At 42.7% G+C, this 15,141-nt stretch overlaps 2 protein-coding genes across 7 annotated transcripts in view; one reads left to right on the forward strand and one right to left on the reverse strand.

Moving 5' to 3' along the window:
* Positions 1 to 15,141, reverse strand: part of LOC111974314 (G protein-coupled receptor kinase 5) — a 77,284-nt gene that overhangs the window by 15,290 nt on the left and 46,853 nt on the right. The window contains exon 1 of one of the 6 annotated variants that reach the window (XM_024002033.2): positions 1,904 to 2,031. The exons of the other annotated variants lie outside the window; for them this stretch is intronic. Coding sequence (XP_023857801.1) covers positions 1,904 to 1,922 — 19 coding nt within the window. The 5' untranslated portion in view covers positions 1,923 to 2,031. Of the gene's footprint in view, positions 1 to 1,903; positions 2,032 to 15,141 lie in introns of those variants that run through there. 6 annotated transcript variants of the gene reach the window in all.
* Positions 4,567 to 14,387, forward strand: LOC139028754 (zinc finger MYM-type protein 1-like). The gene is made up of 2 exons (XM_070446837.1): positions 4,567 to 4,687; positions 12,545 to 14,387. The coding sequence occupies exons 1-2, from the start codon at positions 4,567 to 4,569 to the stop codon at positions 14,266 to 14,268; spliced, it is 1,845 nt and encodes a 614-aa protein (XP_070302938.1). The 3' UTR covers positions 14,269 to 14,387.

Consider the following 15,141-nt stretch of genomic DNA (forward strand, 5'->3'; position numbering starts at 1 on the left):
TGTGTGTGTGTGTGTGTGTGTGTGTGTGTGTGTGTGTGTGGTGTTTTTAACTGCATTTTAACTGCTTGGCAAACTCGAGTAGTACCTATGTCAGTGCAGTTAATTGTTAGCAGTAACGGACAGTCTTAGAATCTCGTCCAAGAATACAGGCGGTGCTATAAGACTTGACAGGACTTAACAGCAGAACCAGGGATGAACATATTAGAACATTACAAGCATGCAAGTACTTCCAGCGAAAAGAGCCCAAACTAAATATTGGGTAGAGGGGCGGCCATGAATTCACTTCACAGATTAAAAGCAACATTAAAAATAATAACCAAGTCAGACAAAGAGCCTCGCAGACTAGTGCTGAGCGATAAGTGCTTTTTTGAGGTCGGTTCGGTTTCAGTTCGACTATTTAAAAAAAAAAACATTAGATGCACTATGCATTACGTGGTTTGAATATTGTATGGTAGTGACTGCCCATTACTGCTTATCACTTATTAACCATCATTTACTCACATTACTTTAATAAAATATTTCAGTTGTGTATATTACATTTGTTTTATTTGATGGCCATTACTTCATTCCAAATCGTAATCTCATCTCTATAGAGCTGCTGCCTATGGTGTCTGATAAAATCACTGTTTTGTAGTTCTTCAAAGTAACTGCTGACTGCTGAATACCAACTATCAAATCACTTAGATCATACATTTTCAGGTAGCGATATTGTGTGTTTTTCTGTTTCTTCTCTTCCTCTCTGTGTCTGCCCCACACAGACCGGACAAGTAGAAGGTATGGATTATGGTCATTGTAGTTAATTATCAGGTTTTCTGCTAATATTGGCCTGTTGGAGCCTACAACTCCCTACTACTGTATATCACACAGTTCGGACTTTATCTTATTTATCTCTAGAGAAACTGCGCGTTGAGCTCACAGAAGAAAAAAAACGAACAAATATAATTCAAATAACTGATCTGATGTTGGTCAATTAGTTGATGAAAAAACTAAAATAACCAGCATTTTTGATAATCACTCAGCACTATCACAGACCGGAAGACATGACACACTAAAGTGTTGACAAAGATACATTAAAGACATTACAAGTATAATTACAGTGTAGCTACAGTGTCTTCAGAAAGTATTCCCACCCGTTGACTTATGTTTGTAAATGTATATGAAATTAAATATAGCAATACCTCCTTTACATACGTAGTCACACTTTGTTTTTCATTTCCCAATGATGGAGACCACTGTGCTCTTGGAAACGTTCAACATTCTAGAAACTGTTTTATACCCTTCCCCAGATATATGCCTCATCTCGGGGGTCTACGGACAGTTCCTTGGACTTCATGGTATAGTTTCTGCTCTGACATGCACTGCCAACTGTGGGACCTTATATAGACACATTTCTTTCTAAATCATGTCCAAACAATTGAATTGGCCACAGGATGGACTCCAATCAAGCTGTTGAAACATCTCAAGGATGATCAAAGGAAATTGGATGCAACGGAGCTCAATTTGGAGTGTCATAGCAAAAGGGTGGTGAATATTTATGTAAATGAGATATTTCTGTATTTCATTTTCAATACATTTGCTTAAATGTGTAAATACACGTTTTCACTTCGTCATTATGGGGTATTGTGTGTAGATGGGTGAAGAAGAAAAAAATCTATTTCATCCATTTTGAATTCAGGCTGTAACAAAATGTGGAATAAGTCAAGGGGTATTGATACTTTCTGAAGGCACTGTATATACAATTACAGCATGAAATTAAACTACATGTAACTACATGGTAGCTGTGTAACCAAAGAATGGTCTCTTTCTGGGAGCACATTCAGTTCTCTTTTACAATAACAACCTAGCTAGGAGTCTGTAGCAGTCAATGCTAACTACTGTAGACGGGAAGATTGCTTACCCTTACCCATGATTAAATATTCCATCAACTCTGCAGTGGATTCGTAAGCCTGCTGATAAGTCACTTCCTGTCTGTCTGTGAGTGCCGTTGAACCTCTCCTGCTGTCTGGGCCATAGTGGGAGCATAAAAGATGACCCCATTACTTCCACATGATTTATAATTCTGTTACTTCCAGGGCGGGCGACCATTGCTGCTTAATGAAGGAGAAACATTGACATGAACAGTCCAAGACTGCCTGGAATGGAATGCATCTGGCACTTTGTGATAGTGCTCAGCCTTTGTGGAAATATGTGACACTACAATAAACGAATAGGCTCAGATTTATAATCATAGTATAATGTTTAAAGATGTCCTCCAGCAATTGTTGTTGAAACTTTCACAGTTGAAAAGCGATATCCCAAGTATAAATACAGTAAAGTACACACACTGAACGGTAAAAAAACAAGTTGAGCAAAATAGTGTTTTTTTAGACAACGGCAAACTTCTAGGAGTAGGGCATTCAATGAGTTAGTCTGATGGGAATCCGTGATGTCATCGGCCTCCCCTCTCGCTTGAGGTACAATAGACAAGCAATAGAGAACAAAAGAGGAAAGGCCCACCCCCCCAATTATACTATGTCATGACATACCTGGACCACCTACTGCCTTTTGTTAAGGAAATCAGGTGCTAAATGAGGTGAAAAGGAGACTGTAGTGCCAGTAAGTGAAGTAGAAACCCTTGGCGAGCACAGTGTCTGGGTTTGTTACTGCTTTCTGTTTGACAAAGTTGGCTTGTAAAAGTATGAATAAAGTCATAAAAGTCTTGTATAAACTTTCTTTATCCTCTCCCCTTTCTCTCTCTCCTCCTCTGTCAACACATTCTGTCACAGTGTATCACACACACACACACACACACACACACACACACACCGGTCAGAGTTCATTGCGTACAGGAACCCGTCAGTTTAATTTGTTCCATGCGGACTACTCCCTTTGTTTCATATTTCTGGTTTACAGCTCTGACATCATCAACGTGAGCCAAGCAAAGTAAAAATTATGTCAGAGAGAACTACAGGTAACTGACAAAATCATGAAAACACTTGAGTAAATGAGGGATATAAAGTACATTTAAAGTAGGTGCTTCCACACAGGTGTGGTTCTTGAGTTAATTAAGGAATTAACATCTCTATCATGCTTGGTGTTCATGTATAAAAATGCTGGGCAGGCCATTATTTTGGCTACCATGGCTATGCCCCATAGGATGACAATGCCCCCATCCACAGTGTACGAGTGGTCACTGAATGGTTTTATGAGCATGAAAACAATGAAATCCTATGCCACGACCATCTCAGTCACCAGATCTAAACCCAACTGAACACTTATGGGAGATTCTGGAGCGGTGCCTGAGACAGTGTTTTCCACCACTATCATTAAATCAAATGTTATGATTTGTAGACCACAGGTGTAGACTAACACTGAAAGGCCTACTTACAGGTCCATTTCCAACAATGCAGAGTTAAAGATAAGAAATATAATAAAAAATATAAATAGTGACACAAGGAATAAATACAAAGAGAATAACAAATATAAATAAAAAGTTTAAATAACATAGCTATATATAGGGCGTAGAAAATAACATGGCTATATGCAGGGAGTACCAGTACTGACTTGATGTTCAGGGGTATGAGGTAATTGAGGTAGATATGTACTGTACATATGGGTAGGGCTAAAGTGACTAGGCAACAGGATAGATAAGACAACAGCAGCAGTGTATATAGTGAGTGTGAAAGTGTGTGTGTGGCATCAGTATGCATGTTATGTGTGTGGGTTGTATGAAGCGTGTGTGTGTGTGTGTGTGTGTGTGTGTGTGTGTGTGTGTGTGTGTGTGTGTGTGTGTGTGTGTGCTTTGCGGTGTCAGTGTAAATATGTGTGAGTGTGTGGGTAGAGTCCAGTGTGTGTGCATAGAGTTAACGAAAAAAAAGGGTAAATTCAGGTAGAGACAGACAGGTCGAATGGCAAAAGAGGGGAGCCTCTCACATTATAAGGTGCCACTTGCCCACCCTCTGGAAATTCTCGCTTCTCTTCCTTGTGAAGAGCACTCTCTCTGGAAGCTCTCAGTACAACTTGATCCCTGTTTTCTAGCTTAACTGTTTACAGGTGTGCCGCGAGGTTATGCCGCCAAGAGCAAGTACAGTATTTCGGCTCTCACCGAAAGGAACATTTTAGCTTCGTCTCCTGTGGTATCTAGCGTCACACAGCTAGCTACTGAGACTTGGTTAGCCCACGCCGCAAGGCACAAGGTAACTTGGCTAGCTTTCTGGAAAGCGAGCTAACCACACTAGCATGCTTCGCCCCGTGTGATAGCTAGCGTTAGCTAGGCTGTTAGCCCACTTGGTGAACACTAGCTAGCTAACACAAACACACAAACACCTCATGGTAAAGCGTTGAGTCATGAGTGGTTAGCAATGCCTTTCTCCTGGAGTTATAAAGGACAGCCGTACCCCATGAGAAACACACATGCTCAGGCAGCTCTCTAACGAGGCCTGCAAGTTTTGTACCGGCCCATGCTAGCTTAAGCTATGCCACTAGCCGTCTAGTTTGTCTAGCATTAAGTTGCTTTGTGCCTACTAACTGAACAGGTCCCACCACGCGGTAAGCTGGTCCATGAGACTGCCTGAAACAGGCTCGCTAATGCGGCAAGACTGGCCTTACCATAACCTGCCCGGTAGATCCGGAAATCGTGGCGACCTGGTCTCCACGCTCCCCCTGGACGAGGCTCCGCATCAGATAGAGGGGCAGTTTACTAGCGCCAGTACTAACTGAGTGACCAGAGATCCAGCAGGCTGCAGACCCACAGTCCAAGTCGCATTGAGGTCCCGCCCAGCTGATTCCCCTGTAGGAACGAAGGGGCGCCTGACCTAGGGGTACGCCCATTGCCTGTCTACGCAGACTGCTCCTGCCAAACACTACGCCCACAAATGTTTGTTTCTTTTCCGCAATGAGTCTGGATTTGACTCCCTCCCCGAACCTTCTAGAACACAAACGGACACATTCTGACTGTCTGATTGGTCCCAGAAACCGATGGATTGGGCAAAATTCGGCATTGGCTTTGATACTCTGATTGGTTAGAGACGATCCAATCTCTGAAGACTATTTTGTACAACGACGCTCATCACCACGCACCTCGTATGTAGCGAAGGCGTCATGCAAGTACGCCCCAGTGGCAGAGAGGAGCAACCAACAGTTCACTCAGTGTCCTGCCCTGCTACCTCTCGGGTGCTCCTGGAACCCTTCTCTTTGTGCAGCGACTAATTTCTATGCGTTTGCTCACAAGGAAGACAGAGGGAGCCCACTTTACCCGCGAGTGCCCTCTGTGCCACAGCTCTCCCCAACTCTTTCTCAAGTAGCCGAGGCAGGAAGAGAAACTGTCAGTCGCCACCTAGCCCTCTTCCTTATCCCAGTGTTTTAACTCTGCCCCTTTCAATAAAATACAATGAAAGGACGATTTGCTCCAACACCACCAGAGGACTGGCGCGCACGTGCAGTCCAGCGCTAGGTCTTGTCCACAGTCAATCAAAAGATAATTGTGACCTCAACTTGTCTGTTGGCTCTCCGTTACTGGAAGAGGCCTTCGATCTTCGTTCCTGGCACTCCACTAGGAGTAGTGTCAATAAGGAGGGTGGTAACGACAGACGAGTCACTCACTGGTTGGGGTGCAGTTCAGGAGGGAAAAGCAGTAAACGGTTGACAATGTCCCTTTCTCCGAGACACTTTCTGCCTTGCCTTTGGAATTGTCACATCCGGACAGACAATACGACTGTGGTAGCATACATCAAACGTCAAAGTGGCAATTGCTCTCTGCGTTCACACAGACTAACTGTCAATCAAACAGCTGTAGACTTTACCGTAAAATGCTTACTTACGAGCCCTTTCCCAACAATGCAGAGTTAAAAAGTAAGAAAAATAAATAGTAATTAGCAAAATAAACTATCAAATAAGGAAATAGTAACCCAATAAAATAACAATAATGAGGCTATTTACAAGGAATACCAGTACTGAGTCAATGTGCAGGGGTACGAGGTAGTTGAAGTAATATGTACATGTAGGTAGGGGTAAAAGTGACTAGGCAATCAGGATAAATAATAAACAGAGTAGCAGCAGCGTACAGTGCCTTGCAAAAGTATTCATCCCCCTTGGCGTGTTTCCTATTTTGTTGCATTACAACCTGTAATTTAAATGGACTTTTATTTGGATTTCATGTAATGGACATACACAAAATAGTCCAAATTGGTGAAGTGAAATAAAAAAAATAAAAAATTGTTTAAAAATCTTTTCAAAAAAATAAATAAAAGAAAAGTGGTACGTGCATAGGTATTCACTCCCTTTGCTATGAAGCTCCTAAATAAGATCTGGTGCAACCAATTACCTTCAGAAGTCACATAATTAGTTAAATAAAGTCCACCTGTGTGCAATCTAAATGTCACATGATCTGTCACATGATCTCAGTATATATACACCTGTTCTGAAAGGCCCCAGAGTCTGTAACACCACTAAGCAAGGGGCACCACCAAGCAAGCGGCACCATGAAGACCAAGGAGCTCTCCAAACAGGTCAGGGACAAAGTTGTGGAAAAATACAGATCAGGGTTGGGTTATAAAAAAATATCAGAAACTTTGAACATCCCACGGAGAACCGTTAAATCCATTATTCAAAAATTGAAAGAATATGGCACCACAACAAACCTGCCAAGAGAGGGCCACCCACCAAAACTCACAGACCAGGCAAGGAGGGCATTAATCAGAGAGGCAACAAAGAGACCAAAGATAACCCCGAAGGAGCTGCAAAGCTCCACAGCGCAGATTGGAGTATCTGTCCATAGGACCACTTTAAGATGTACACTCCACAGAGCTGGGCTTTATGGAAGAATGGCCAGAAAAAAAGCCATTGCTTAAAGAAATAAATAAGCAAACACAGTTGGTGTTCGCTAAAAGGCATGTGGGAGACTCCCCAAACATATGGAAGAAGGTACTCAGGTCAGATGAGACTAAAATTAAGCTTTTTGGCCATCAAGGAAAACGCTATGTCTGGCACAAACCCAACACCTCTCATCACCCCGAGAACACCATGGTGGTGGCAGCATCATGCTGTGGGGATGTTTTTCATCGGCAGGGACTGGGAAACTGGTCAGAATTGAAGGAATGATGGATGGCGCTAAATATAGGGAAATTCTTGAAGGAAACCTGTTTCAGTCTTCCAGAGATTTGAGACTGGGATGGAGGTTCACCTTCCACCAGGACAATGACACTAAGCATACTGCTAAAGCAACACTTGAGTGGTTTAAGGGGAAACATTTAAATGTCTTGGAATGGCCTAGTCAAAGCCCAGACCTCAATCCAAATGAGAATCTGTGGTATGACTTAAAGATTTCTGTACACCAGCAGAATCCATCCTACTTGAAGGAGCTGGAGCAGTTTTTCCTTGAAGAATGGGCAAAAATCCCAGTGGCTAGATGTGCCAAGCTTATAGAGACATACCCCAAGAGAATTGCAGCTGTTATTGTTAAACAAGGTGGCTCTAAAAGTATTGACTTTGGGGGGGGAGTGAATAGTTATGCATGCTCAAGTTTGTTTTTTGTCTGATTTCTTATTTAAAAAAATATTTTGCATCTTCAAAGTGGTAGGCATGTTGTGTAAATCAAATGATACAAACCTCTAAAAAATCCATTTTAATTCCAGGTTGTAAGACAACAAAATAGGAAAAATGCCAAGGGGGTGAATACTTTCACAAGCCACTGTATGTGAAGAGTGTGAATGTTGTGTATGTGTGAGTGTGTGGGTTGGGTAGAGACCTGTGAGTGTGCAGAGCCAGTGTAAGAATGTCAGTGCAAAAAAATGGGGTCAATGCAAATAGTCCGGATAGCTATTTGATTAACTTTTCAGCAGTCTACACGCAGTCAGTCAGGAAAGCAAAAGCTAGCTTTTTCAAGCAGAAATTTGCATCCTGTAGCTCTAACTCCAAAAAGTTCTGGGACACTGTAAAGTCCATGGAGAACAAGAGCACCTCCTCCCAGCTGCCCACTGCACTGAGGCTAGGTAACACGGTCACCACCGATAAATCCATGATAATCGAAAACTTCAACCAGCATTTCTCAACGGCTGGCCATGCCTTGCACCTGGCTACTCCAACCTCGGCCAACAGCTCCGCCCCCCCCACCGCAGCTACTCGCCCAAGCGTCCCCAGCTTCTCCTTTACCCAAATCCAGATAGCAGATGTTCTGAAAGAGCTGCAAAACCTGGACCCATACAAATCAGCTGGGCTTGACAATCTAGACCCTCTATTTCTGAAACTATCCGCCGCCATTGTCGCAACCCCTATTACCAGCCTGTTCAACCTCTCTTTCATATCGTCTGAGATCCCCAAGGATTGGAAAGCTGCCGCGGTCATCCCCCTCTTCAAAGGGGGAGACACCCTGGACCCGAACTGTTACAGACCTATATCCATCCTGCCCTGCCTATCTAAGGTCTTCGAAAGCCAAGTTAATAAACAGATCACTGACCATCTCGAATTCCACCGTACCTTCTCCGCTGTGCAATCCGGTTTCCGAGCCGGTCACGGGTGCACCTCAGCCACGCTCAAGGTACTAAGCGATATCATAACCACCATCGATAAAAGACAGTACTGTGCAGCCGTCTTCATCGACCTGGCCAAGGCTTTCGACTCTGTCAATCACTGTATTCTTATCGGCAGACTCAGTAGCCTCGGTTTTTCTGATGACTGCCTTGCCTGGTTCACCAACTACTTTGCAGACAGAGTTCAGTGTGTCAAATCGGAGGGCATGTTGTCCGGTCCTCTGGCAGTCTCTATGGGGGTACCACAGGGTTCAATTCTCGGGCCGACTCTTTTCTCTGTATATATCAATGATTTTGCTCTTGCTGCGGGCGATTCCCTGATCCACCTCTACGCAGACGACACCATTCTATATACTTCCGGCCCTTCCTTGGACACTGTGCTATCTAACCTCCAAACGAGCTTCAATGCCATACAACACTCCTTCCGTGGCCTCCAACTGCTCTTAAACGCTAGTAAAACCAAATGCATGCTCTTCAACCGTTCACTGCCTGCACCCGCCCGCCCGACTAGCATCACCCCCCTGGACGGTTCCGACCTAGAATACGTGGACATCTATAACTACCTAGGTGTCTGGCTAGACTGCAAACTCTCCTTCCAGACTCATATTAAACATCTCCAATCCAAAATCAAATCAAGAATCGACTTTCTATTTCACAACAAAGCCTCCTTCACTCACGCCGCCAAACTTACCCTGGTAAAACTGACTATCCTACCGATCCTCGACTTCGGCGATGTCATCTACAAAATAGCTTCCAATACTCTACTCAGCAAACTAGATGCAGTTTATCAAAGTGCCATCCGTTTTGTTACTAAAACACCTTATACCACCCACCACTGCGACCTGTATGCTCTAGTCGGCTGGCCCTCGCTACATATTCGTCGCCAGACCCACTGGCTCCAGGTCATCTACAAGGCTATGCTAGGTAAAGTGCCGCCTTATCTCAGTTCACTGGTCACGATAACAACACCCACCCGTAGCACGCGCTCCAGCAGGTATATCTCACTGATCATCCCCAAAGCCAACACCTCATTTGGCCACCTTTCCTTCCAGTTCTCTGCTGCCTGTGACTGGAACGAATTGCAAAAATCGCTGAAGTTGGAGACTTTTATTTCCCTCACCAACTTTAAACATCTGCTATCTGAGCAGCTAACCGATCGCTGCAGCTGTACATAGTCCATCTGTAAACAGCCCACCCAATTTACCTACCTCATCCCCTTACTGTTTTTATTTATTTACTTTTCTGCTCTTTTGCACACCAGTATCTCTACTTGCACATGATCATCTGATGATTTATCACTCCAGTGTTAATCTGCTAAATGTTTATTATTCGCTCCTATGGCCTATTTATTGCCTACCTCCTCATGCCTTTTGCACACAATGTATATAGACTAATTTTTTCCCCTACTGTGTTATTGACTTGTTTATTGTTTACTCCATGTGTAACTCTGTGTTGTTGTCTATTCACACTGCTATGCTTTATCTTGGCCAGGTCGCAGTTGTAAATGAGAACTTGTTCTCAACTAGCCTACCTGGTTAAATAAAGGTGAAATTAAAAATAAAATTAAAAAGTCTTATGGCTTGGGGGTAGAAGCTGTTCAGGAGCCTTTTGGTCCCAGCAGAGAAAACAGTCTATGACTTGGGTGGCTGTAGTCTTTGACCATTTTTAGAGCCTTCCACTGACACCGCCTGGTATAGAGATCCTGGATGGCAGGGAGCTACCCTCTCTTGCGCCTTGCTGTCAGATGCTAAGCAGTTGCCATACCAACTTCAGTTGAGGCTAGGAAAGAGGCCAGGAAAGGACACAGTCACACACACACACAATGCAACCAGATAGTCCCAAAGAAGGACTATGTGGGAACCACTTCAACAGCGCAAAACATCCAGAGATCTTGCCAAGAAAGTCTATTACTCAACATACTTATGCAAAAAGACTTCATTGGGTTAAATAATGTGTGAACTCCCTGGCAATAGCATTAAACAAAGGAACATTCAAAACGGATTAAATTATTTTTCTCATCCATCTACACACAATACCCCAAAATGACAAAGTGAAAACATTGTTTTAGACATTTTTGCAAATGTATTGAAAATGAAATACAGAAATATCTCATTTACATAAGTATGCACATCCCTAAGTATATACATGTTAAAATCCCTTTTGGCAGCGATTACAGCTGAGTCTTTCTGGATAAATCTCTTAAGAGCTTTGAACACCAGGATTGTACAATATTTGCGCATGATTCTTAGAAAAATTATTCAGCTATGTCAAGTTGGTTGTTCATTGCTAGACAGCCATTTAAGTCTTGCCATAGATTTAAGTCAGAACAGTAACGAGGCACTTAGGAACATTCAATGTCGTCTTGGTAAACAACTCCAGTGTATATTTGGCCTTGTGTTTTAGGTTATTGTCCTGCTGAAAGGGGAATTTGTCTCCCAGTGTCTGGTGGAAAGCAGACTGAACCAGGTTTCCCTCTAGGATTTTGCCTGTTCTTAGCTCTATTCCATTTCTTTTTATTTAAAAAACTCCCTAGTCCTTAACGATAACAAGCATACCCATAACATGATCAAATCAAATTATATTTGTCACATGCGCCGAATACAACCTTACCGTAAAATGATTACTTATAAGCCCTTAACCAACAATGTAGTTTTAAGAAAATATGTAGCCTGGTGCTTGAAAATATGAAGAGTGGTACTCAGTGTTGTGTTGGATTTGCCCCAAACAAAACGCTTTGTATTCAGGACATAGAGTTCATTTCTTTGCCACATTTTTTTCAATTTTACTTTAGTGCTTTATTGCAAACATGATGCATTTAAAAAAAATATACTGTATGCATTCTGTACAGGCTTCCTTCTCGTCAATCTGTCATTTAGGTTAATATTGTGGAGTAACTACAAACTTGTTGTGCCATCCACAGTTTTATACTATCACAGCCATTAAACTCTAACTATTTTAAAGTCACTACTGGCCTCATGGTGAAATCCCTGAGCGGTTTCATTCCTCTCCGGCAACTAAGTTAGGAAGGATGCCTGTGTCTTTGTAGTGACTGGGTGTATTGATACACCATCCAAAGTGTAATTAACAGTGGTGGGCCGTCAGGGCCAGCAAGGCCTTCTCTGCTGGCCTAAACATCATCAGAATATATATAATTTTTAAATATATTTTCCCACAAATATGTATTMAATTATTCCCCAGAGTAAGAGTTATACTCTTCATTTCATAGCTTTCCTCTTGGTTGCACTGCTTCCAGCCCCAGGTTGAGATTTGGAGGGCTGGTCTTTATGTTAGATCTTTTATCCAATCATATTCAGCCATCATGTGTTGCCAGGGGTCTAAAATCTGCCCTCAGGTCTTCAGAATCAACAGTGCGGGCGCTTGTAGCTTAAAGTGAATGGAAATTAAAATTTAGTGTCAACCAATCAGCTTTAGAGTTGGCTATTGTACGCCTGCTGGCTGGCTCCAGTGTTACACAGGAGCCAGCTAGCAGGCGTAGTGCGTGCRCGTCTTTTGATTGGATTACCAATATTGAGAGGCAGGTCCTATGGGCAGAACCTCAGAACTAGGAAACTGAATTTGATAAACGAATTAATTCGCGTACTACTAAGCTGTTTTTTCAACCCACAATGGCGGAAGGAGGAGAAGATATCGATTTGGTCGAGGATATAATTATAACGCCATTCTCAAGACGAACTTTTCAAGAAAAGTTAGACATTGTAAGGAGAGGTCGCCCGACGCCGACGCTACAAAGCCTGTCACAGGCGGGAAAGGGGTTCGTTCGCCACTTTCAAAGTTCCAACTACGAGCGCTATCAATGGCTCGCAGGCTCCGAGAAGCACTGCAAACTGTACTGCTGGGAATGCCTATTATTTGCAAGTGATCGATTTGGTGTTTGGAGCCACACTGGCTTTGCAAACTTGAGTTGTCTAACCAAGGCAGCAACGAGACACCAAAGTACGGCTGGGCACTTACAAGCAATGGTGCTTTTGAAAACTTTTGGGGACACCCGAGTGGATCTACAGCTCAACGAACAAGGGCAACGGAGCTGCACAATGAAAAGGTGAAGAAAAATAGGGAAATATTGAAAAGACTCATTGATTGTGTCATGTTTTTGGGTAAACAGGAACTTTCATTTAGGGGACACGATGAAAGTGCTGACTCCACAAACAAAGGGAACTACGTGGAGCTTCTTTCTTTTCTTTCTGAAAGCAACACAGATTTACAATACCACCTGTCCACTAACAAAGTGTTCATTGGGACGTCAGGCAAAATACAAAATGACCTAATTTATGCTATTGCTGAAGTGATGGGAGAAGAGATCAAAATGGAGATTAAAAAAGCTCYCTTTGTTGCTGTTATGGTGGACGAGACAACAGATGTGGGAAATGCAGCACAGCTCTCACTCGTCCTGCGTTATGTGACGGACACAGGAGTCAAGGAGCGATTTATCCGATTTGAAGATGTGACAAGTGGCAAGCGAGCTGATGACATTGCCGCTCTTATTTTCCGTTTCTTGGMGGAAAATGAATGTAGTCTGGAWAAAGTTGTGGCACAGTGTTTTGATGGCGCAGCAGTCATGGCATCTGGACTCAATGGGGTGCAGGCTAAAGTTAAGGAGAGGGCACCGATGGCCTTATTCATTCACTGCTATGCACATCGACTAAATTTAGTACTGACTCAAGGAGCCTCAAAGCTTAAAGAATGCACGGTCTTCTTTGCCAACCTCAATGGCCTTGCAGCATTTTTCTCACGATCCCCTAAGCGCACGCAACTGCTGGATGACATCTGCAAGCGTCGTCTTCCTAAGGTTGCACCAACGAGGTGGCAATATACATCTAGATTGGTCAATGCAGTCTTTGAAAAGAGAGTTGCCCTAAAGGAGCTGTTTAACCACTTACTGGAACATCATGATGACCATGACGGGGATACTGTGCTTATGGCTGATGGATTTAATGCACGTTTGGATGATTTTGAGTTTTGTTTTTTGCTTGAAACATTCAATGGGATTTTTTATTATTCGGATGTGCTTTTTGGAATTCTACAGAAACAAACTTTGGATGTACAATTCTGCCTGACAAGGGTGAACGAGTTTTGTGACACAATTGAGCGAGAGAGGCGCAGGTTCAGTCAAATCTACGATGACACAGYGCGCATCTCAAGTTCACCYAGCGCACGCAGAGGCCCAGCACAAGGAGACCCTCGCACATACTACCAACAACTCCACAGMAATATTCTGGACAACATTCTTTGCCAGATACGAAACAGGTTTCAAGACCACGAAAAATTTATGTTTCTCTCCCTCCTGGACCCCCRGCACTTTCAGACCTACCGGAAAAAATTCCCGCAAACAGCCTTCTCCAGCTTAACAGAGAGTCACAGAACACTGTTCGACCTATCCAAGCTAAAAACAGAACTGACTGTAATGTATGCTATGACTGATTTTGAAGGGAAAAGTCCCTCTGATCTCCTTGATTTCCTTAAGCAGAAAAATCTGAATGAGGACATGGGGCAACTTTACACATTGGCATGTGTGACAGTGACTATCCCTGTGTCCACAGCTTCTGTCGAGCGGTCATTCTCGGCCTTAAAGCGAATCAAAACGTATTCCAGAAATGCTACTGGACAGACTCGGCTTTCAGCATTAGCCTCCATGTCGATAGAAAAGGACTTATTGGTGGAACTAAAACGCACAGATAGACTGTACAACAGAGTCATTGAAGTCTTCTTGAGGAAAGAAAGGAGGAAGGATTTTGTGTTCAAATAATCAGTCTTTGGTGAGTAGGCATACAATGCATTTTATTTTTTATTAAATGTGTATGTATGTTTCGCATTTTATTTCGTTAATATTAAATAGCCTATATATTAACAAAATAAAATGGCAAATAGCCTGTTGCAAATTATTTGTTTTCTTTCTTTTATTTTCAGTGAATAGTTATGTGTCTTTATCATCACGGTGAAACTGCTTTGGGTGCGACAATGCGCTGTTTAGTGAACACACTGTATTTTTAATTTTTTGGACTTAAAGCTCAAAGTTTGTGGACCAGAAATGGATAGAAGAAGAATATTAATATAACTCTGTTGCACTCGACTATGTTCTTGCCTATTAGTTGAACTGTACTCTTCCCCTGCAATTCTCTGAATAAAAATGTCAATTTCAAGGTGACACAACGCCTGGTTATACTGCGTTTCTGTCTAAATGTATAGTGTCTAGAGCCATGGCATCATAATGATGGTAATAAGAGGTGGATTAATTCGGGTGGGACTGTGTAGGACCTCACTGAAGGCCCAGGCCCCAGGCCCACGGCATGCCACTGGTAATTAATAACTTCATCATGCTCAAAAGGGATATTCAATGTCTTCTTTTTTTCATTTTGACCCAAATTACCATAGGTGCACTTCTTTGCGAGGCACTGGAAAACCTCCCTGGTCTTTATGGTTGAATCTGTTAAACACTATTATTGCATACAGAGACTCTATGCAACTTATCATGTAACTTGTTAAGCCTATTTTTACTCCTTAACTTATTTAGTCTTGCCGTAATAAAGCGGTTGAATACTTATTGAATCAAAACATTTCAGCTTTTCATTTTAAATTGTAACATAATTCCACGTTGACATTATGGGGTATTGTGTATAGG

Source organism: Salvelinus sp. IW2-2015, linkage group LG15 (genome assembly GCF_002910315.2).
Source record: "Salvelinus sp. IW2-2015 linkage group LG15, ASM291031v2, whole genome shotgun sequence".
Lineage (NCBI taxonomy): Eukaryota > Metazoa > Chordata > Actinopteri > Salmoniformes > Salmonidae > Salvelinus > Salvelinus sp. IW2-2015.